This window comes from Fusarium oxysporum, chromosome II, assembly GCF_013085055.1.
Source record: "Fusarium oxysporum Fo47 chromosome II, complete sequence".
Lineage (NCBI taxonomy): Eukaryota > Fungi > Ascomycota > Sordariomycetes > Hypocreales > Nectriaceae > Fusarium > Fusarium oxysporum.
In genome coordinates, this window is record NC_072841.1 from 2,567,808 (window position 1) to 2,591,510 (window position 23,703).

At 49.1% G+C, this 23,703-nt stretch overlaps 6 protein-coding genes across 6 annotated transcripts; 5 read left to right on the plus strand and 1 right to left on the minus strand.

The window, feature by feature from the left end:
- The first annotated feature begins 318 nt into the window (after window positions 1–318).
- On the plus strand, window positions 319–3,594 carry FOBCDRAFT_176586 (uncharacterized protein). Its single transcript, XM_031173514.3, has one exon. The coding sequence runs from the start codon at window positions 674–676 to the stop codon at window positions 3,581–3,583; it is 2,910 nt and encodes a 969-aa protein (XP_031050299.2). The 5' UTR covers window positions 319–673; the 3' UTR covers window positions 3,584–3,594.
- Window positions 3,595–3,631: 37 nt separating this feature from the next.
- On the minus strand, window positions 3,632–5,697 carry FOBCDRAFT_15234 (uncharacterized protein). The gene is made up of 3 exons (XM_059608359.1): window positions 5,143–5,697; window positions 4,826–5,092; window positions 3,632–4,780 (listed from the first exon to the last, which is right to left on the minus strand). The coding sequence occupies exons 1-3, from the start codon at window positions 5,550–5,552 to the stop codon at window positions 3,721–3,723; spliced, it is 1,737 nt and encodes a 578-aa protein (XP_059464156.1). The 5' UTR covers window positions 5,553–5,697; the 3' UTR covers window positions 3,632–3,720.
- A 2,676-nt stretch (window positions 5,698–8,373) lies between these two features.
- FOBCDRAFT_15244 (uncharacterized protein) lies at window positions 8,374–10,311 on the plus strand. The gene is made up of 2 exons (XM_031173516.3): window positions 8,374–8,680; window positions 8,733–10,311. The coding sequence occupies exons 1-2, from the start codon at window positions 8,624–8,626 to the stop codon at window positions 10,242–10,244; spliced, it is 1,569 nt and encodes a 522-aa protein (XP_031050301.2). The 5' UTR covers window positions 8,374–8,623; the 3' UTR covers window positions 10,245–10,311.
- Window positions 10,312–13,818: 3,507 nt separating this feature from the next.
- On the plus strand, window positions 13,819–14,217 carry FOBCDRAFT_236884 (uncharacterized protein; the record flags this gene model as incomplete). Its single annotated transcript, XM_054703341.1, has 1 exon — window positions 13,819–14,217. The coding sequence occupies one exon, from the start codon at window positions 13,819–13,821 to the stop codon at window positions 14,215–14,217; it is 399 nt and encodes a 132-aa protein (XP_054559316.1).
- Window positions 14,218–15,634: 1,417 nt separating this feature from the next.
- On the plus strand, window positions 15,635–17,649 carry FOBCDRAFT_126150 (uncharacterized protein; the record flags this gene model as incomplete). Its single annotated transcript, XM_054703342.2, has 6 exons — window positions 15,635–15,692; window positions 15,990–16,148; window positions 16,678–16,697; window positions 17,007–17,042; window positions 17,197–17,373; window positions 17,413–17,649. The coding sequence occupies 6 exons, from the start codon at window positions 15,635–15,637 to the stop codon at window positions 17,647–17,649; spliced, it is 687 nt and encodes a 228-aa protein (XP_054559317.2).
- A 2,806-nt stretch (window positions 17,650–20,455) lies between these two features.
- Window positions 20,456–23,362, plus strand: FOBCDRAFT_15253 (uncharacterized protein). Its single transcript, XM_031173522.3, has 2 exons — window positions 20,456–21,527; window positions 21,576–23,362. Exons 1-2 carry the CDS (start codon window positions 20,490–20,492, stop codon window positions 23,256–23,258), a joined length of 2,721 nt encoding a protein of 906 aa, XP_031050307.3. The 5' UTR covers window positions 20,456–20,489; the 3' UTR covers window positions 23,259–23,362.
- The last annotated feature ends 341 nt before the right edge of the window (window positions 23,363–23,703 follow it).

The window sequence follows — 23,703 nt, forward strand, 5'->3', positions numbered from 1 at the left end:
CGTGTTCCGCTGATGGTGATACAGGCTACAGAGGATTCTGACCATTTGAGATCAACGAATGAAGATCGAAGGATTTCTGGGTCGAGTGTGGAGATGGACTATCGCAAGCATACAGGGACAATTGCACATTTTACAGTTTTGACATAGAGAGCCGATTAGTATAAAAAGGCTGTTAATGATTTTGTGAAGGGTGGAAATAAGCTTGTTCGTTAAACAGTCTGCGTTGATAACTTTAAGGCCAAGTCCCGATGATACCGAGCTGAAAGCAAGGGTCCAGGCTGACTTGCTTATGATCCTTGTTTGTAGGTTACAATAAAAAGCGCGCATCTGATATGATCAGATCTGGAGACAATGCTCCGCGAAGTAAGGAGCCTAGGGGATGCATCCTAAGGAACGAAAAAGACTAAAATGGGATTCTTTTCAGACACGCTACAAGTTCTAGACCAGGGCGTCAAAATAATCTGGTCTAAAGGCCTACCGAGATATACTAAACTTACCTAAAGGTTGATGAAAATGGTCTCTGATCGATAATTGCCTCATCTGGTCAGATCAGCACAGGGCGTGATCGGGCTTTATTGTAACCCATCTACATCTGACGTGGGGAGGGTATTTAGGCAGTCAGGGCCCCTCATTCCCTGGACATTGTGTTACTCAAGGTTAAAGAAGTGATACAATGGCTTGGTTAAAGGATTTTGTTGGTAAAGTGGGAGAGGAGTATAAGAAACAGGTTCAGTTACAGCAGCAGCAGCAGCAGCAGCAGCAGCAGCAAAGGCAGAGAGAGTCGGGGTATTATGGACAAGGAACAAGTCGAGGATATCAGCAGGGCGAATATCAAAGAGGTTCACCTCCAGGATGGCAACAGCAGTATCAGGCTGGGCAGCCCCAGTATCAACAACCTCAGACTCAGTACCAGCCTCAATCACCGCAATATGGGCAACCTCAAACGCCACAGTACCAACCTCAGCAGCAACAATATCCCCCTCCGCTATCACCATATCGTCCATCGAGCGCTCAACCCTCTCAGACATCTTCACAGCCTCACATCACGCCGCCAGCAACACAACCAGCTCCGCAAACTTGTCCTCAGAGTTCATATCCCCCTCAAGCACACACCCAACAGCTCGAAACCCAATGGCGTGAAGCAGAGCGTCTCGCAGCGCACTACAAAGCAGAGTATGAAGCTCAAATGAGAAAGGCTACAGAAGATCTCGCCAACATGAGAATTGAGCAAGAGAAGCAGGCTCAAGAGCTAGAGAAGTTGAGAGCTGAGGAGACGAGGAACTATCAGCTTGCGGAGGATGAAGTTGTGAGAGAACAGCAGAGGTTGTTTGATGAGATACAGAGGCAGAGACAGGAGGGGGAGAGACCACCGTTACCGCCGAGGATCAATACGGATGTTGAGGATGTTGCGCCGCCTTTACCGAGAAGACCTGTTTCTACAGCTGGGAGTGTGAGTTCTGCACAAAGACCAGTATCGTATGCAGCTCCGCCGGTTCAGAACTCATACCTTTCGCCACAGAGTCAGACACAAGTGCCCTCTAGTCCTTCAATGGGCTATATACCACCACCTCCTCCTCCTGGACCTCCTCCTGCTCAGGGTACGACTCCGATTCAGCCGCAGTCTGGTGGGCATTTGTCGCCTGCTGTCGTGCCTCCTGGGCAGGCTTCGCAGCAGACACCATACTTTCCTCCACCACCGCCGAGCCCTCAAGCACAACCTTCTCCTAGAGTTCAGGAGCAGGCAAGTCAACGCAATTCGTATCACGCACCAGCTCCAGCAAGTCCTCAGCCGCAACAGGCAAACATTCCATCATATCCACCACCACCACCTGTTCAAAGTCCACAACAACAACCTATCGCTGCGCCAAAGCCTCCTCGCGTCAGAACCCCTGAGCCAGCACAGCTGCATGCCTGCGGTGCAAAAGCAGGCCTCGAATGCTCAGGCTCACTAATATCCTTCCCCCAACACTGGTTCTATCACGCTGCTGTACCAGAGTTCGTCATTTGTGCTCGCTGCTATGTAGATCTTATCTATGACACCAAATTCGGGGACTCATTCCGAAAGGTCTTCTACGACGATGGACACAAGCGCAGATGTCGATTCAACACCAGGCGTATCAAAGATACATTACTCCCCGAAGCTGTTGAGTCTGGTAGTCTTGATAAGCTTATCGAGTTTATGAGGAAGAGAATGAGTATCAAAGACTGCAGAGAACAGAACATCACCGAGGGAGATTCATGGTACAAAGCAGCTGACATTCCAAACGGGACAATCTGCGAAGCTTGTTTTGAGGATGGTCTAATAACTTCGTCGTTTGCCAAGTATTATCAGTTCTTACCCAACGAAGGCGGTGCTTATTGCGATCTAAGCGTATGGTTCCTCAAACGCAAGTTCATGGACTATGCGAAAGAGAACAAATGGGCCCAATTCTGTCAAGAGTTCAACCAACGTGCACAAATACCGGAATGCCCCAAAATCGACACTATCAACGCCAATGAGCGTGCATGGTACAAGCCCGAGAACGGACCGAGTGACCTACAAGCATGTGCAGCGTGCTACCACGACTACTTCTATGCCTCTGAAGATCAAGATAAATGGCAGCAGGTTACTGGGGGAAACTTCCAGACCAGGTGTATTCTTGGACAGTTGAATCACATCATTCCAATGCATCAGGCACTGGATGATGAGGATAGAAGTCTCTTTTGGAATGCAGCGTGGGAAATGGACAAGTATCCTGTTTGCAACAGGGATGGAACGAAAGGAAGTTTGTGGTACACGCCGATCAACGATCCTCCCGGCTGGGGAATATGCGCGGCGTGTTATGAAGGCATCATCAAACCAATTGGAGGGGCACGATGGTTCATGAAAGACAACAGCACCAAGCCAGACGAATTGTATCTCTGCGGCTTCAGCTTGGGTCATCCACGAGCCGTTCAGGCTCTCGAAGCATATGTCAGCGCACGAAATTGGGGAGACAGGAAGCTGTTTCTTGACTGGACTGCGCAATGGGGCCATGTTCAACAATGTCCAAGGAAGAACTTCAGCAAGAATAGGCGATGGTGGGGATGGGGAGTCTTGGAGATCTGTGAAGATTGCTATGCTTCCTTTGCAAAGGGCACAGCACTCGAGCCTCGCTTTGCACTTACTGGAGTGAGAGAGCCAGAAAAAGAGCGTATGTGTGATATCTACTCACCGCGCATGAGAAGCCTCTACACAGAAGCTTGTAGAACTGGAGATCTAGAAGGTCTCTTGGCCATCGCAGAGCAAAGACATGTCGTTTACACACAGACAATCATGCAGTGCGAGCAGATCCTCAATCAGCAAAAGATAGCAGCCATGCAGGCACAGATGTTGGGCACACAGGGTACGTTTTATAAGAGCATGGGATGGGCTCAAGATGCTACTATGGGACATAGCTATACTGTTGGAAACTCGTATGCTGGGTATGGACATGCAAATGAATGGGTCATGCAGGGGTATTCGTACGATAGGCAGTCGAGGGAGGCTGCGGCGGAGGTCATGGGCGGAGGGCCTCTAATGAGGATACAAATGCTTGAGGCGAGATGGAGGGAAGTTGAGTAAAGAGTACACATGTATGACAATGCTCTCAATGAATAATGACTTTAATAGTAAACTTACACAAATATCAAGGTCAAATTCTGGTTCATAACTTTTCTCTGTAGCGTACATATATCCAACTTACAGCCCATTTTAAACGCCTAGAATACCAATTCCCAAACATCCAAAGTCGAAGTTCCCATCTTCAACCCCATCCACGACGCCGCCTTTCCAAGAATCAAGTATTTCCCATCCCAACTAAACGACGCCGCCGTGACAAACCCGCTCTGAAACTTAATCGTATACAGCACTCTTCCCGAGTACATATCACTTACATCAACGCCATCATCTGTTCTACAGCACAAGAAGCGACAGTCCGCTGATACAGCAATGGGCCAGCCCTCGCGTGTTCTTCGCCCGCTGAGGTTGTACGACTCGAGGGCTGCGGTGCCGTGATTCCAGTGGAACACCGTATCGCCCCATAACGAAACGATGACTTCTCCATCGGGCGACGTTCCGAGGAATACAGGTTTCTTCCAGGTATCGGTTTCGAGCTTGGCGATCGATGCGCGGGTTTCCACATTCGTTATGCGAATCGTGCCGTCGCGAGATTGTGTGATGAGAAGCTTGCTGTCTGGTGTGAACACAGCGTGTGTAACCTCATCCATATGACATGGAATCACAACGCTCGCCTTGTTGACATTAGCACTGCAGTCCATGAGCCCAACCCGACCTTTCGTGCTTCCCACCGCAAGCCAATTCCCGTCCTGCGAGAACGCAAGTGGCTTTCCACCAGGCCATTTACAAACCGGGATTTTTCGTCCATTGATGTAGTCACCAAGGTAAACAACCGGTTTCTTAAAGTTGATACCATCATGACTCGCCGCATTGAGGCCTTTGCCGTCTTCCTCGCTAAGATATGCCCACTGACGACCATTGCGCGAGAAGATCATGTTAACACCGTGCTGGTTTTGGAGACATGAAACTTGATTGGCGCTTGTGTCGTAGAAGCGCGTAGGAGACTCGAGGGTTGAGATCGCGATTGTGGGGGCGTTGTGGCGAGATACATACGCGGTTTCGACGACTTCATGGTTGGAGAGTTCTTTCTTGGCGAGGTGGCGGAGTGAGATGCGGAGCGGTGTTTGAGAGGTTATACCGATGGCATTGTAATCCGGAATAGGCGGCTCATTCGTTTCTGAGTGAGGAGACGACGCAATTGTTCTGACATGTTAATATACTGAGAAATATTTGTGAGAGGGGACGTACTCTGGATTAGCGATGCTGCTGTTGCTGTGGTCTCGACTCTCTGCGTCATCAATTGGTGGTGGAGCAGCAGATGAGCTTTCAGAGATGAAGTCCTGAGTAGCGTCGATAAATTCTGTGATTATGGATCGTTGGCTCTCAACTCTAGGGTCTTCGCTGTCTGACTCTTGAAGGAATCGTGAGCGGATAGTTGAGGCCTCTTGTAGAATCTGAGAGCTGCTGTAGCCGGGAAGTTCTCTCTCACCATCATGAGGCTGAGAATTGATAGCTCTGTGATAATGTCAGTGAACATCTTATGAAATGGAACGAAGTCAACTTGCAGTAACACACAGTCAAGCCCTAGACTCATCGCACTTCTCAAACCCTCAAGCAGCTTTGCAAACGGCGACAGCCTCTCGGCAGTATGTTCCAACCACGAGGGCGTCCTCTCCTCTGCCGTCCTTCCCGTATCCAACGCGTCATCCGCCTCCTCCAACAACTCCCCAGCCTCACTAACAACCCCCTTGATCGCCTCATCCAACCTTCCCGGCAGCGGCGCGCTTCCGGACTCCAGAGCCTGGGCGTTGTGATGCAGCAGCCTCGCTACCATCTGCAGCTCCGCGAGCTCCCGGGACAAGCTGGCCAGGTCCAGCCTCGCCTGCGGGTAATACGTGACGAAGTTTCGCAGACCGTCTACGACGTGTGTCGTGGAGGTCTGCAGTGCGGCGCAGAGGGAGGATATTGAGGACATGATTTACTGATGTGATGATGTGAGGTTGCGTTACGAATGCCGACGGTGCGGGATAATTTGGTGGAGACACTACGGAGATCCGGAATTGACGCGGGGAATTGAATTGTTACTTGCTTTTTTCAATGGTTGATGATTAAGATATTAGAAGTCATATCTATGATTGACATAGGGAAATTGAATCGAATTGGGGCTTTAAAGACTGAATTGGGATGACATGACTGTCCGTGATCTGGGCTAAGAAAGATCCGGGGCTCGATTAGCTGAATGGGGTGATTGAGTCGATGAAGCAGGGATTGCGTAACTTCAACGGTATCAAGTTATAGGGTATCTACTCTGCTACTGTGTTAAACGTTAAACACAGCTTCTCCGGCTATTGCAAGTTACCCTCTCAATGAGAACTGTAACCTTCACAAAGCCCTCATGACTCGGTTCATATCGGAACTCGTCTTGACTTTGAGTATTACCTACGTATTTGCCAAGACAAGCTCAAGTTTGCGGGGTGAAATCTTGGGGACCCCGACAATCGGACCAGAGCCTGACGTTGACTGACAACTCAAGAAATATTAAAAAAAGCCACCACAAACAGGATGAGCTATTGAAATAAAACAGAGTCGTAATGAACCACGACACGAGACATCAAGTGGAGCAAAGGTCAGCAATTAAGTACAACATATCCCGTCTTGAGGCCTTCAACGCAGTTTTTCCTGTTTATTTCACTCAGGCAGGTCTAGGGTGAGCCAAGCCCGCCGATCAGTCCCATACCATTCGGAGGAGCAGGATCTGCCACGGGAGGGCTAACTAATGATTGCTTTTCCTTTTTCTCCGTAGGGGACTAGCCTGGGGAGACTGCCACATGGCATCGTCTGCTTCAATCCGAGCATAGCATGTCTGTCTGTCTGTTCTTGGGTTGGTTTGTTGTTATCGACCCATGTGTTTCTTTGGGCAGAGACGAGGTATTATTTTGAGAAATTGTGGCAGTGAGCGATTATTCGAGCTGAATATGAATGAGACTTTGCTTTGCCACAGGCTTATGTGGCCTTGACAGAAAAGATATCTGATGATAGACTCATCTGTAAGCATCTGACTACGAGTCGAGACCGTGGGAAGTGTGACAAGGCCAGCTGAAAGACAAGAGAAGAGGAGACTAACTTCAGCCACAGAAGTCGTTGGCCAAGTGTGGCTCAGCATTGATTGGGCTTGACCTTAACTTTCAGATTCATGCTCTCTTTCATCCCCGTGACCAACGGAAGAGGGAACATCCTGGCAGGGTGGCAGCACAAGATCGACAGCCCAGCATAACCCTTCACATCTCGTCTCGTACGGAAACGCATCCCCGCATGCCGGACCAGCCATCTTCTTTTCTTCTTCTCCCAGGTTCTCCTGCTTCTAGTTCCTCCCTAATTGTCGGTATCGAGACTAGATACTACCTACGTAGGCGGGCAGGTCAACGTCGCCCTGTCAATATTTGATAGGGTGCCAGACAAACCACATGTGTGATGCGAATTGGCGCGCGCTGAGCCTTAGCGGGCCTCGAGAGGGAACGAAAAAAACAGGGATGTGCCCTGTTGGGATTCTATGCACAGGCGCCTGACGAAGGAGGTGGGTTCTTGGACCAATCGGCAGAGACTCCAGGTGATGGAGGTGAGACGATATGGGCGTCAACTTGCGAGAGAACTGGTATGAGAGGATGGGACTGTGATTTCGGTATCGTGTTGGAGATTCAGGTTTGAGTCTACAGTACAGTAACGCGATATGTACCGAGGAAGGGAGTTTTTGTGAGGATGCAGCGTTCGTCATACCGTAGTGTTCAAAGATGGACGGATGATTGAGTCAATATCTTGATCACATCTTTCAATCTCCATCTGCAATGCGATGCGGGATCCAACTGTAACACGACCTCATCATCGTGCAGCTTGTCACACTCTGGGCCTATTCGCTTACAGCTACTGTGCCTGAGAATCACTATCAGCCAGTCGCTCTCGATAGTCCATCCAGTTCAGTTATCCCGTCACTTAACAGCCCAACCCATCCATCCCTTCCAATCCATGGTCTCTGCCGCCTTGGAACAAACTCAAACCGATGTACCGTACCTATCCTGTTGATGTGAATGCACCTTCTGCATATCCATCTGCCCACGGGGGATTTATTTGATTTGATACATTCCAATTCCGTATAACCACTTATCAACCCCTTTTCCCCATCCTCTTCCTTTTTCTTTATCCTCTCTCCTCTGTCCTACTCTTCAAATCTGGGATTACCCTGCCCTCTACTCCCGGTTTTTCCTCACCGACAAATCCACCGCCTCCAACAAGCTTAGCTTTTCCACTTTCACCTGTTTTCCCCTCCAGCTCCAGCTCCCTCCCAGACAGACCCTTTTTTTCTCGTCCATTTCCATCAAGTGGACCGAACTCTCTGTTCCCCGGCGCCACCGCCTAGAAACTAACTTACGTGCTCCGTCTCTCGAGCCACAGCGAGCTAGTCCCCTGCAATTGAACCCCCGGAGGCCGCTGTACCACAAGCTCTGGGCTACCTCTTTCAGTGGTTATACCGGTACAAAGCAAGGAACCTGACCGACCTCATATTTTTTTCGGATTACCCATTTCTCATCTTTGTGTTCCCCCCCGCCCACTTTTTTGATCTCTCAAACTCAACCCCACTGCGGATCAACCTCAGCTCATCCATTCCCACCGCGGGACCGGGAAAGCGTGAATCATTTATTCCATCGCGCTCCCTATTTCTTGTAAAGGGGATCCTAGTCCTTGATCGGATCGTATCCTTCAAGAACAGGCTGGGCGTTGTTCGTGCTTGCCCTTGTCCTTGTATCTACCTTACCTACCTCGTCAACTTCGTTGCGGTCTGAGTCTGTCGCATTGGCAAGCATCAGCTCCTTATATTGTCCTGTCTTGTCTGTCTATCTCATTACGAACCAGAGATAGACATTCCGACAGACAAATAGAGAGAGCTGGCCTCCTCCCTTCGACATATATCCCGCGCATCTACAGCTCTTGCTCTCACCTCATCGCAGCTTTGCGACTTAGAGCAGGACTACGAAACCTACACCGCTGCCCAACATGGCGCTCGAACAGACAATCACCATTGTTAACAACTCCGGCAAGATTATCAAGACCGTCCGTTGTCCCTTTGCGCTTGCGCTTCCCAACCTTGGCTAACAATTCCCAGGGCAAGCAGCTCTTTTCCATCTTCAAGGAAGCTCAGGGCAACTACAAAGACAAGAAGGCCGAGATTAAAGCCCAGCAGGGTGTGCAGCGCTCTCAATCCTTCGACGTCAATGCTCAACCTCAAGCCTTTCCTCAACAGCAAATGTACATCGACGATGACCGCTCCCGATATTATCCTCCTCGCGCCGGCGACCAGCGCAGCGAAGCCGGCTCGCAACGCAGTCGCCGATCGCGAAGCGTCCACTCGCGACACCCCCGAGAGGACTTTGCCAGTCGCCGTGCGCTGACTCTTGACAACCTCGAGAGACACACCGAAATTTCCGCCACAGCTCCCAGCAAAGCTCCCACCCGAACTGTATACAAGGAGATCCCCATGGAGCTTGCCATGCCCCAGCGCACCATGGCTCCCTCTGCCTACGGCGCTGGCCCTATGGTCCCCCGAAACCGATCGACCGGAGAACTAGTACAGATGAGGCCGCGCAAGGAAATCGACATGGACCTCGCGTATGGAAGCGTTCCTCCCGATCTGAAGGACCGCACCGATCTGGACCCGCAATACGTCGATGAGAAGCAGGCCATGGGTCTTGTTCACCGCGTCGAGGGACTCTTAACCGAAGCCAAATGTATCCACCATTCGGCTACAACCACAATGGCCGAGCTCCAGAAGAACCCAGACCACGCGGCGGCCGTTGCGCTCTCGCTTGCTGAGTTGTCAAAGATGGTCAAGAAGACATCGCCCGCTTTTCTGGGTCTTCTCAAGAGTGGATCGCCAGCTGTCTTTTCTCTCTTATCGTCCCCGCAATTCTTGATTGGCACGAGTATCGCTGCTGGTGTCACGGTCATCTGCTTTGGAGGATGGAAGATCTTCCAGAGAATGAAGGAGGAGAAGGCGGCGCGGGAGGCCTTAGCTTATGACGGTGTTCCTATGGACCGACCTGCACCTCTGCGAACCCAGAGCGAGTACGGTGTTGAGTATGGCCCAGGTGTTGACGAGGCTCTCATCCTTGATGACGACTTGAGTTCAATTGAGACTTGGAGAAGAGGCATTGTGCCATATGGAGAGGATGAGAGTGAGGTCGACATGGAGCTTATCACACCCTTGGCCGACAGGGAGACAAGAAGTCGCTATGGAGGAGACGATTTCGACACAAAGTCCCGCCGAAGTACAAGAACAAGTAAAACACATGAGAGTTCCCGAAGTCACAAGACTCACCGAACAGACGACAGCCGCCGTAGCCATCGCAGTCACAGGAGTCGTCGTGATGATGACGACAGGAGTACCCGACGTGAGGATTACGCAGAGAGCATCGCCGACAGTGAGCGTAGCCATCGCTCATCAAGGAGTAAGCGTTCCGAGAGGATCGAGACGAGGTCAATCGACAGCCGAAGCAGCCGACGAGACGACGAATCACAAGTCACTGTACGACCCAAGGTCAACCGCAACAACAGCAACATGCTCAAGGCCCTCTTCAAGAACAAGGAGAAGAAGGAGCGTTCACTCGTCATGGCATAACGATCTCGCGGGATTTAATACCCCCTCATATTACACATTTCCATTTCATCTCTTTTTGCATATTACCCTGGCGCATTTCAAAGACCGGTGGATGCCAACATCTACGGTAGACGAGACAAAGATTTACATTACATTACGGATATTTTCCTCTTTTCAAGTACAGATCATGGATGGGCGAAGAAGAATGCCCTTCCCACCAGCGATTTATTCCCTTTCGTTTTTTTTGGTTGCTTTTCTTTTCTTTTTTATTTATGAATACTATGAAAGATGCTCTTGCACACGCTTGAGTGGAGGTGGAATTATTGCATGACGCACGGAAGACAGATGACGGAGCTGTTTGCATTGGGTTGGGATTTTGGGAAGAGTTGTTTGTATTTAGGTAGCCCTGAGGGGTTGTATATCAATACATGAGAAGTCGATGCTTCTTATTTGGATTGTTAAATTGTGTCTTTCCAGAGATTGTGAAGTTTTGTCGTGCCCTGTTGATGATATCAGGTTTGGTGTGGGGGGGTTGTAAGCGAGATGTGAAGTGTCACCATGCAGATTGACGACGGATGCGTTGGCCTCGCTAACATGCTTGCATTGCGTGACTGTTGCTTCGCCGCAATTGGTAAAAGAACAGCATATGGTTGATTGCCTTTTCCTTTGTGATGTTTACTATAGTTTGGTCCAATCATCTTGACTATAGTGGTGTTGAGCAAAGATTGCCGCTTGCCTCGATGTTGTCCATTGCTTTCCGAAACCCACCGAAGACCTCACAGCCGGAAGCAAGTTTGGACCAAGCTAGCTTGCCTAAAGTACTTGGTGCTTTAGTAAGAGCGAGGATTGCTACGAAGCGTTCTTATGCAAACTTTGCCATGCCGCTGCTTGATGGATGCAGTGTTGCCTCAACAGAAATGCAGCTTGTTCATGCTTGCGAATCGATTGATTCAAAGCACCGCATTATAAGTAGTACATGCTTGAGCAAACATGTAGTTCTGATAGCCCAGCATATAACTGGTGCCTTGTACTCGCGAAGTTTGTGATGATGATATCGGAGTTGTCGTTACCTTTCCCTGGGCTTCTTCCAAGGTGGCTAAACGAGACATTTACTCAGCGATTGTCATCTTGTCTATGATTTTATTTGTGCAAAATGGTATGTCTACTTAGATAAATGCCTTGAAGATGGCACGTTGTTGAAAACTGTCATCCTGTGAATAGAATGGCAGAGTTTGCACGTGCCCTGGAACAAGTATAACCCCCCCCTTCTTCCCCGATACCTTTTCTTCTTCATCACTAACGGCAACTTTATTATATATACTAAACTATCATTTCATTGATGAGGCAATGTAAACCCGACATACAGATCCCTCATCAGTATCTTTTGGGAATATCTCAGGCAGACCCATACCTGTTTCTCAAACCATCGTTCATGGCTAACATTCATCTCTTCGATGGTGGCAGAGTTGGCTCGAGAGATGACGGAGTAACCGAAAGAAGACGAGTGTGTCGCGGGCTGTATATAAACGACCCTCTAAGATAAGGTGTTTCTGTCTGCATCAGTACGTTGCCCCATTCCTTGCCTTCATGAGTATACTAACATTGGAGCCTTAAGGGTTTTGAACGCAGCACAGGCATCAACAACAACGGGAGACTGGAGTGCTAGCCATGCAATATGGTCAGCAGCTCCTTTCGAAACTCATATGATATAAATACAATTCAGCGCATGACTAGTCCCAGTGGTGTATGGGACCACTAAGTTCGCGCAGGCGTCTTGACCCGTTCACTCGTTCCACTGCCCAGCGTGTTCGAGAAGACGTTGAACGCCTGACGCCTGCCGCACCATCACTACCAATGATGGTAGTGAGTAGAAGCCAAGCGAGCAGGGCGATGACGACACACCAAGCATTGGAAGAAAAGAAAAGCATCAACCCCCCCAACAGATGCCAAGCCCGAGATCGACGCAAAGTCAAAAAGCGGGAAGAATCTGGAGCCAACCTCATTACATCCCCAGTGACACCATGCCGACCCAATTTCAAGCACTACTCAATGATTTACATCTTGCGGATACAGGGGACGGTGAAGATAGAGAGGAAGGATAGACAAGCCTTTCTTCATAGCAATGCGAGTAGCTGGCCGGGACAAAGATGGATATGCTACTTCAGGCCATGATAAGGGGCTCCCCAGGCGAGCGTCAAGGGTTGTCATGTTCTTCTTGGAGAGAATTCGTCACCCAACGAAGAATTTGAAGTGATCCAGATCCAGTATCACGGTCAGCAACAAGACAGCTCTCGTCACCCTTGCTGGTGATAGATGCAATGAGATTGCCACCGCGTCTTCCACCCCATTGCATGCGCTACAAGTGCTAAAGCTTGCACTTCTGTTCTACGATGTATCTATAAACATCGAGAATCATGAATGCGACCCCTGGGCGGAAAATGGGCTGGGTTCCGATACCACACGAAGACTCACAAGGTCGAGTTCATGCCACTTGCCTGGCAAGAGAGTGAGCCAATCATCCATCACCTAGGATAAAATGACTTCGTGGTTGGTCGGCCACTTCCTCGCTGGCCTTCGTGAGTTTCCATATTCTATTTGTCCTTCTACGCACTCTCATCCTAACATCCAACAATCAGACCCTTTCCTGAGACCATAAACCGTTACTTCCACCACAACCTATGGACGAGGTATGCAATGAATAAAGGGATTGAAAAGGCGATCGAGAAATCCCTCGAACCACGGATGTATAATTTCTCTCCCAGAGGATGTAGCGCTACACGTTGGCCAGCGAGCACAAGTTCTGCAAGGGCGAGACAGGCCATACATTGGGTTGTATGGCTATAGCCGTGGTGCTCGATCTTGGTGCAACCAACTGGTGTTGGTTACTTGTAAATGGAAGACATCTCACCTTGGGAAGATCTTGGATTCGACCATCTAGAAGCATCGGGATGTTTATGTTTGCCGCTTCGGAAAGACAGAAATAGGACAAAAAGACTCCCAAACTCTAAGCACACGCTGTATAAATATAAAGAGTTATCGACCCCCCTACATAGCCCCCTAGGGCAATGCATCACCGCCGCAATGTCAAGCGACTCGCGGATGCTCACTTTCGGAAGGGGGACTTGGCCCTCGCATCTTCGATCACATACGATGTCTTGGGTACCAACAGCCCTCCGAATCCGGCACCTATCTATATCCAGGCGGAAATCTGTTGTCTTAGATAATAAATGAGGGCTAGAGCAAGGGATTCGAGTCTTGCCCATCAAAGCCACAGGAAGAAGATCGAGTGCATCAATTGTGACAGCACAGTACCCAAAGCCTTCTGGTTTCCAAAGTTGGGATAGAACAAGAATATATCAGCATATATGTCGCGTATCGTCTACGATTGTAGTTCCCCTCAATTGTTCCGATAAAGATCGGGCCTTTTTCAGCGACAACATTCCGGTCGTTGAACCCTTCGAGTCTTTATACTGGGTGTCTGTAACTTTCACTCTGCAAAGGGAAAAGATTAGAACGCAACAACCGAATGGGCGTTATATTGCCTGAATGTCTGGGCATATACCGACGTCCCAGCAGCTCAGAGGGACCATTCCACATGAAGACAGAACAAATGGGACCAAAGATGACAGCGACCATTAAGCGGTTCTATGAAGACCTCGATTTTCCAGACCAAGGCACTTTCGACTACCCCGATTACCCGGCAAACGAGCTCGAAGACCACCTTAGGCCCGATCGACTGGAAGAGGACCGCTATGTCATCCACGAGACGTCTTACGAGGTGTTCGAGGGTAACCCGTCGGTCGCGCACGGAAGTTCCTATAAGCTGAAGAAAAAATACGACAAGTATAAATTCCCACAGTTCCCCGAAGATAAAGATATAACTCCCCGGATGACGACAGACCAGGCCAAGGCGTTCCTCAACAGCCTTACATCAGAAGGCATTAGGAAATCGAGCAACTGGAGGCAGCCTATTTTCCATATTCAGCGCCCTTGATAGCCCACAGGCCCAGTCTTCATCATGACAAAATGATCATCTATAGTATCAATCCAACATCCATATACAAACATGACCCAGGAGTTCAATGGCTGTATATTCTTGCTTGGATCCCTCCGCAAGCATTTTATATCTATATAATGTCTAGCATACGCGCTTAGGGATGTAACGTCGGGCACCCTTCTATTTGAGCGGCTGCAAGCTTGACTGCTATACTTGGCCACAGTTGTCAAGGTGGCATACTCACAAGATTTCAATTAAAGTTATAAATATCTCATGATAATCAACTTCAAATATCTTAGGAAGAAAGGGTTGCATTGCAGACGTAACGTTGAGGTGTCCTGCATCGCATCTCACGACGCCTGCCACCGCAGCGCCCATGGCGTTCAAGGGAAGCTCGTCGCAGGGGCGAGTGCTTGCGACGTTACCTGGCAAGACTAAGTTGCTAGCTGGCTCTCCAAAGTGCATAAGGAGGTGAGGATGACCTAGCCTACATCGCATTTGCTAGCCTGCAACAAGAAGCGGCCGCCGATGACGGCACACACGTCCTTATTTCTCTGGACTTGAAAGATAAAAAGCAAGTGAAGAACCGGGTCACAAAGCCCAAGTCCAAGTCCAAGGCCAATCCTGGAACCGCTCCCTCAAAAACAAGATCAGGTTGCGCAAGTCCTCAACGATCCAGCCACATTGGTCTTCACTACGGCTTGCACCTCAGGATATCCTTGATACGGTGCAGGAAGAGTTCAACAACAACATCGACGCCATTGTTCATAAGTACAATCTCAACAATCAGTTGATCATTCAGCCTTACGTCCTTCTATCGACCAACATATCGGTAACAGGCCAGATGAGTAGAGAGAAGGGATGCAGACATCAGGTTTACCACCACTTTCATTCTCTAACTATCCAGAGGGATTATCTGGTGACGAAACTTCATGCCTATTATATATATAAGACGACAGATGAGATCAAGTCGATACATAATTCACTTTCAAGAGATTCAGGTCTTCTGATATATTGTGCCAACCTATGGTGACTCATTCAGCGCGAGATTTACCGCGTTAAACAGCATTTATGTCTAAACGGCCTTATGCATGGTCCAAAGGACGATAACGACCCATACTATCACATACCTGCTTTGGAGGACAGGTTAGAAACCACCTGGACTGTCGTCGTCAAGTCCCGCAACGCGATCGCAGAAATCGGCGACGGCAACGCCAATCGCCAGATGCATTTCGAACAAACATACCAATACGAGCTCGATCGTCGTATCCTGACGACCGACCGCCTTATTCAGCATGAGGCCCAGATACGTGCTGCCAAGTAGATGTGCTCTATTCATAAGCTGCTCAAGCGCACAGTCTGGTCCTTCGTTAACAGAACCTCACTCCATGCATGGTTCTTACTGGTAACCCTAATGTATTTCTGGCAACTGGAAAGTATGAAAATATTCCACAGAGACTCTTCAACACATTGTATGGCTTTGAAGGCATAGGCATATTGTCTGCTGCTCCCTTGTGTCAATAACATACACGGCAACATCACAAGGTTGAGTTCACAGCATACTCCCCAACGGGTTCTGACTTCACCAATTACTTGAGATATCATCTTGCTACCTATACGATAGGAAGAATTTATTGCCTCGAGCTCAATGGTGCATTATATATATGTCGGTCCGGTTGTAACTCGAAAGTCAGCATAGGAAAGCGTGTGAAGTTCGCTCGGTATGTTACATATGCTTCGACAGCTCCACCTTGGCTACCCTTTGATAGGGTCTCTGCCGCAGTCACTACGCTGGACATCTAGTCCATATACCAATAACTTCCGGCCCTTACATCCCATCGACTCACTCGAGGTACACGAAGCGGCCATCAACAGCTGCGGCACAATGGATCTCAAAAAGGGAATAGAGACCGATAACTCCAAAGGGGGTAAGAGAGAGTTACCTCGCATATGCCGCGGAGTAGAGGAAACTATCATGGAAGAGTTGGCCGGCCTCATCAATTCTTTTTTCATGACGAGAATATTCGCAGCGTATCAAGAAGAACTTAACCGATATATTCCATCTCGTCGATCAAAAGACTCAACGACTGCGTTAAAGCCCTTTATTTAACAGTAACAGTGGTTTTCCCTTAGCACAGCTGAACGAAGGGTCACTGCCACATGTTTGCAAATGATACAGACGAAAGCGCATTTCTTTAGAGATCAATCGCTCTGAAAGGGGATTCCTTAGTTCATAAAGAGGGTACAATATGCCCTACCTTAAGCAGTCCCGGTTCTTCGCCCTTCAGAACAACGACGGAGTAACAATTGCGATGGTTCTCAGTCACCATCATTGCCCAAAAAGCACATGGATTTTCGGGGCAGATAGAAAAGAACAGTACCGACTTATTTCGAGATAGACTAGAAAGCATTCCAGTTTGAGTCCTTCTCCTGACTACACACTAAACTGTGGTCAAGAACGAAAACCACGCAAAAGGGTATAATGACCCTCCCCTTCACAACCGCCATCACTTATTTTCCCGTCGTTATCATGCCACATCCGTAAGAACCTGGCTTCGCTTTCGGGAGACGCCGGTACCAGAGAAGCCGCGCATACTATGGCGAGCATCGATGCACGCAGGCGGATCGAATCTAGCCATCGCGAGTCCCTAATGCCGCAAGTTATTGAGTATACCACACCTCAAAGAGACGATGAGAAAACCGACGGCAATCGCCGCTTTAGAAAGACACCAAGTCTACCTTGACCAACTACTCAACTGCAATGGATATATATATACATATTATAGTGCCGTGCCGCCGGCCCTACCTATGCTTTCGTGTTGGTAAGTATATGACTCGTCACGGCAACAAACTGTTTCTCTTTTAGGACTGCGAGAAAAAGATCTCAAGGGCATTCGGCCAGCAGGAAAACCGTATAACTATATATGTCAGAAGGTTAGCGCTAGACATGCGCTTATGATGAATATATATATATAGCTAGTCGACCCGTCAGCTGTGGGAGTTCGTGATCATCGAATCGACAACTCTGAGAGCCTCTTAGAGGCCTACAGGATGATGCCACGAGGGCGACTAAGCATCATCGTCGCTGTGCCCCCAAACGGCTCGGGGTTCAGCATGACCACAACAGAGATCCCTTGGAGCGTACTGGTTCCAGTCAGTGCATCTCCTAATTGTTACTGCTACACCCAATAGGAGCTTCGAAAGTCGATGATCCGGATGATGGACGGCGACAGAATGTTCGCCGGAACAATCCGACTCTGGCTTCAGCTCAACACGATGGAAATAGACATTTCTGGAACGAGAAGCGAAGCAGAATGTGTGCGTGATCTTCGCAACTTCGCTGACGATGGCCTGACCGCTCACTGGTTGTCAAAATCGGGGACAGTAATCAACATACTCGTCCTCAAAATGTATCTGCAGTATACATGAAATGCTCAACAAGCAAGACTTGGACCTCATCCTATCCCAGAATGATATGCACACAAGCGAAGTCTCCGCGCCTTTTACACCACATAGCGGATCCTCGGGGACATTCTTCCCAAGGATATGACGGATTCGTCTAGCGTTTGAATCAAAGGCTTGATGAAAATCATTATGGCCCTTGCCTCTGCCAGGTGTGAATGACAATGCCGGGATTCAAACGATAGTGTAGATGACCAATGTGCAGTATGACCACTGGGTCTCAAGCCAAGTCTTCCAGTGTCATATATATACCTCCTAGGGCCAGGTCAAACGCCCCCCATCACAAGTAGAGGCCGCAGTGCTCATTAGTATCCAGCTCCTTTGCACTCACCACCGGGCTCAGCGCGGACAGGAACAGTTGCGGACTCCCGAACCTATCTGGAGATACGTTGAAGGAGGCCTGGAAAGAGATGGCGGCTTAGTGGGCCATCATATCCTCCAAGGCTGGGTGCTACAAAGAGAAGAAGAAAGTATTCTTGGTTTACCAGGAGGAATGATGTACTCAGATTGTCATTATACCCCCTACAACGTCACGGCTCTTCACTGGGCTGCTTTCACCTCTCAATAAAGTAAAGTTGGTATTCTCCCTGATGCCGAACACTCATTTTACGCCCTGAATAGATTTCCAAAGACGAAAGAATATGTTCGTTTCGCGCCTTGAAGTATCCTGGCTGGGCTGTGCGAACAATTCAACTTGACCATGGCAGGTCAGCTCATTGACGCTAGCCTTGGTCGAAAGCATAGAGTACACAAGTAAGTATATTAGGATTGACCTATAGATAGCCCATTAATTACTCTTTTATACGTTATGTTCTGATGTTGAGCCTCACGGATTATTCTCCTTCGTTCCTTTCGTTGTCGCTTATTATCCTTCAAGCTCCTCGGGCAGGCCTCCACCTTCCATACCAATGAGGAAGCGGCCATACATGCCCTTTGGATATATCTTGAACTTACGCGCGCGGGCAGCGCAACGAATCAATGACCAAGTGACCCATGTGGTCTGGTTCATGACAGTCTCGGAGTGGGAGACATCAAAGGGGCATCTCAGCCATGATATGCAAGGCACATGTGAGGCTCATAGATTACTGGTTGGGCCAACAAGTTAGCCTTTCACGGACAGTCCTTCAAGCAGTCACAACACGATTAAAATGCGTCATCTTTGTGCTGGTAATGGAGCGTGCGATGGATAAAACGTATTAATGACGAAGAGAGGGTGCTAAAGCCTGAGTGTTGTGCCACAGTTGCGTGTCATTGGTGCCAGATGAAATCTGGGGTAAGGGAGCGCCAATGGCCGGAGGGGATGGGAATAGATATGATGTGAGCAAGGCCTCATTGCGCGACTGATGTAAGACAGGAATTTTTTACATTGGGGGTTAGATGGAACAGAATGGAAGAATACAGTGTTAGATAGAAATACAGATAATTAGCTGCACATCAAACGATCAAAATCGCCAGCCAAGACCTAAATGTGACCATAGCAAGGATACTCACTCCCGATGCAACGGCTCAGCGCATGCACCCTTATCCCAGCCCAACTAGGCCAGCTCCCGTCCGTCCCGCCCCCGATATCGCCAAAAGCCGGACCCATGTCAAGCCGCAGCCGGGCTGAAAGACGCTCAGGATCAGGATCAGGATCAGGGGTGGCCTAAAATATCGGTGAGCCTAATGTCTCTTTGTTGCTTTGTATCTCTGAGACGCGCACACGTATACAGTACAGGTCGTACAGGTCACCTGGTTATGTTATGTTGGGGGGGCAGAAGCTTGTCTTGTCTTATCTTACTCCTTTTTTCCTACATGTATTTCTTCTCTCTATTAATTGATCTTTTTTTCTGAAGACCTTTTCATTTTCTGCTGTTATGAGCGTCGTGATCATGTTTGACTCTTCGATAAATGGTGGTGGTTGTAGGGGATGTGCAAAGATATTGGAGTATGAGAAGAGACAGGCTGTGGAATTGCTGGTCAATTCTGACGACGGTAAGTGCTGCTCTCATATCGTTGACACTTGAGACGAATTAGGTCGGGTCTCTACTATCTCAATAATATCCTTCATCGCTCATTCATTGTCCAACACATACTCAATCAAGGTTGAGTGGCCGGAGCCATTCAACAACTACCCAAATATCTTCTTCTATCCTCAGAACTCTCATCACGTCTTGAGCAAGTCTTCAAGCCTCTCTTCTGACTTACAATCAACAATATTCCCCGAAAGGCTAGTGCCGATTTACGGGGCACCGGATCGTGTGGCTATTGATCCCGCAAGGCTGGCCAAGTGGCTGTGCTCTCATCCATCATCCAATAAACGCTTCAACATGACAAAAGGCTGTGGCGTAGTCGCCCATGATAACCAGCAATTGAGAGACATTCTCAACACTCTAGAGTGTTCAATTGCGAATGCTCAACCAAAAATGACACAATCGGGCTCAGCGGCTTTGTCTGTGCTTTTTTGAAGCTTTGGTTCATTTCGTGGACTTTTGGCAGGGAGAATAGGGAGAGACCCTGGGTTTGGCGATTGCGCAATCGCGTCATACCTGGCCGAATGTCTGAGCGGTCTCGGCGCTGGAGCTTCAGCGCTGACTCTTGTTATCTTGCTTATCCACAACACCACAAATAATTGTATCAAGTTGGTGATAATCAAGAGTGTACGTTTCTTGCCTCAAATACGCATTTTCTCGTTTTGAGTTGTCTTTTCGCAAGCAATCATTTAGCACGCTTTCTTCTTCCTCGATACCCCTGTCTGCCCCTCCCTCGAGATCCTCCACCGCTGCTCCGACCACCAAGCTAACAAGCAGCTTCCAGACACCCTCACGATGCCTTCACGGACGGTATCACCGACAATGTCACCAGGCCCCTCGTCTCCGATCCTCTCACCCCTCGAAGCCCCCGAAGATCCTGCCACAAGCCCCGACCTCGTCCATTCTTTGTCCCATACAAGCACCGTCCTCGCTCTCGCCGTGAGTCCACAGCATGAGACGATCTACGCCGGTACACAAGACGGAGAGATTGTAGCATGGTCTCTTGACACATTCCGCCAAGTCCGCCGTGTTCAAGCCCACAAGCGTAGTGTCCTATCCTTATCATTGTCGCCTGATGCGTCACTCCTGTTTTCCAGCGCTGGAGATCCCATCATCAATGTCTGGGATCCAAGCACCTTGACTCGACTTTACGAAATCTACGGCTCCTACGATGTCGGCGATATCTTTTGTACCGCATACAGCCCCCAACATGAGACATTATACATCGGTGCACAAAACGCCACCATTCAATGGGTTGGCCTCAACGACGTTACAGCTCGTGTGTCCCCCGAGTCACAGCAGCATCCCGATCGACGAAACCATCGCTTCTTCGACTCTAAAGCTGTCGGTGGCGGCGCAAGTACACCTCGACGAAACGACGATCGATGGGGGTTAATACCAAAAGCACACACTGTTCTCGAGATGCATTCAGGCTGCGTTAGAAACTTTGCCCACTATGGGTATGTGTACTGTATGCTCATGGCTAAGGGACCAACAGTCGATGTTGGGACAGACGATGATGTCTTGATCTCTGGTGCGGGTGACGGCACAATCAAGCTTTGGAGCCTCGGGCATACGGTTGAGGATGATGAGGAGCTTAGCGGCGGTATTCAAGAGATCATGACACTGGGCTCAGATGATGGCGAGTCAGTCTTGTCCCTCGCACTCGATAGCTCGTTCCTGTACGCTGGCAAGCTTGACGGTATCGTTGAACTATGGGATCTCGATACTGCGCAGCGATTGAGGGTTATCAAGGCTCACGACTGCGACATCATGTCGATACAAATGGGCTGGGGATATTTATGGACTGCTGCAACTAATGGTTGGGCCAGCGTGAGTACTCTCATCGACCAGGCACAACTTTTTGCTAACAATTTCCAGAAATACAGTACCACCCACTACGGCAAATACCAACATGCATCCTCCGGAGCCGTTCCCCAGAAATACCAGTGCCTCCTGAGATGGGAAGCTCATCAGGGCAAGGTTCTTGCATCGGCGGTCACGAACTACAAGAACAAGCAATACTTCATCACCGGTGCCAACGATGACAATATCTCGATTTGGTCCATTGACACCGATAAGTGCAACAGTAAAGAGAAAGAAGTATCACAGGCCTCAGACAACCTCTTGCTGTCTTCTTTGCGAGAATTTGTGTCATACAAGACAGTCTCCTCTCGCCCCGAGTTTGCGGAAGACTGTCGCAAGGGAGCTACCTACCTCGGTGCGCTGTTCAAACGTCTCGGTGGTCATGTTGAGTTACTCAGCACCGAGAAGCATCACAACCCTGTCGTCTACGCCCACTTCTCAGCTAAGAAGGAGGCTGCTGAGAGGCGAAAGCGAATTCTTTTCTACGGCCATTATGATGTTGTCGCTGCCGACAGCCGCAAAGGCAAATGGGAGACTGATCCATTCACGATGCAAGGAACTAACGGTTACCTGTATGGTCGTGGTGTCAGTGACAACAAGGGTCCCATCATCGCTGCGCTGTATGCAGTGACCGATTTGATGGAGAGCCAGCAACTAGAGAATGACGTTATCTTCCTCATTGAAGGTGAGGAAGAGTTTGGTTCGTTAGGCTTTGAGGAAGCTGTCAAGAAGAACAAGGAGTTGATCGGCGAAGTTGACTATATCTTGCTTGCCAACAGTTACTGGTTAGACGACGAGGTCCCGTGCTTGACGTACGGTCTTCGTGGTGTTTTGCACACAACTGTCTGTGTTGACGCACCTCGTCCAGATATCCACTCAGGTGTCGACGGCTCGTACATGATGAATGAGCCTCTTTCAGATCTCACTCAGATCCTTGGCAAGCTCAAGGGCCATGGCAACCGGGTACAGATTCCCGGCTTCTACGATGGCATTCTTCCGGTGACACCTGAAGAGGAAGCGCGCTACGATGATATTGCCCAGATCTTGATTCGCAGTAATCCTGAAAAAGGCCCCGAGGAGAGGCTCAAACAGTCGCTTATGGCAAGGTGGCGCGAGCCCAATCTGACACTCCACCGATACAAGGTTTCTGGTCCTGATGGAAGTCTAGTAAGCAGTCATGCCAGTTCCCACATCAGTCTGCGCATGGTGCCAGGACAAGAAGTGGACAGCGTGATTGAAGCACTCGTCAAGTTCCTTGAGAATGAGTTTTCTCAGCTTGAGTCACAGAACAAGCTCACCATCAACGTCGACAACAGAGCTGAACCATGGCTCGGAGACCCTACGAATGCCATCTTCCAGACATTGGAGAAGGCCATCCTGGAGACGTGGGATGAGTGTTTCGAAACATCGCCCTCATCAGGTGAGGCTACACCAGAGCCCGAAAAGGCAGAAAAGTCCAAAGAGGAAGAAGTTCTGTCAGTCAAGACCAAGCTTGGCAAACCACGTAAGCCGCTTTACATCCGCGAGGGTGGATCCATCCCAGCGATCAGATTCTTGGAGAAAGAATTTGGAGCTCCTGCAGCTCATCTGCCTTGCGGACAGTCAAGCGACTCCGCTCATCTGGACAACGAGCGGATATGTCTGCTGAACCTATTGAAGGCTCGTGAGATTTTTGGCAAGGTGTTCAGTCGATTGTAAGACTGGTGAGACAACGGGCGGGGCTGAAGTGAGATATGGAATTTGGTGTATTTTAAAAAATGGAGAAATGTAGGAGAATGATACCCTTGTTTGTGGAAGTCAAGCAATATCCTGGCCGATGCATAGAAATCCACATGCCAGCTCAGAGAAAAAGTAAGGCTGATTGGGATCCTACGGAGTTAACGTTGCCGTTGGAGATCGTCTCTATGTAGTCTAAGCTTTTGCCAAGCCTTGACGTTCCGTAGGGCTGTGACTGATGATCAGTTCAGATGATAATGATCTTGCCACGGATAACTATATCATCCATTTATCAGCAATGACTGACATTATCTTCGGTTCTCACACTCAATCTTCTGTGGTGAAACCGACATCGACACAAGCCACAGAGCACGGCTGATGGATATCCGGCCGGTTCATCCTAAAATTAGCCCGAAAATCACCAATC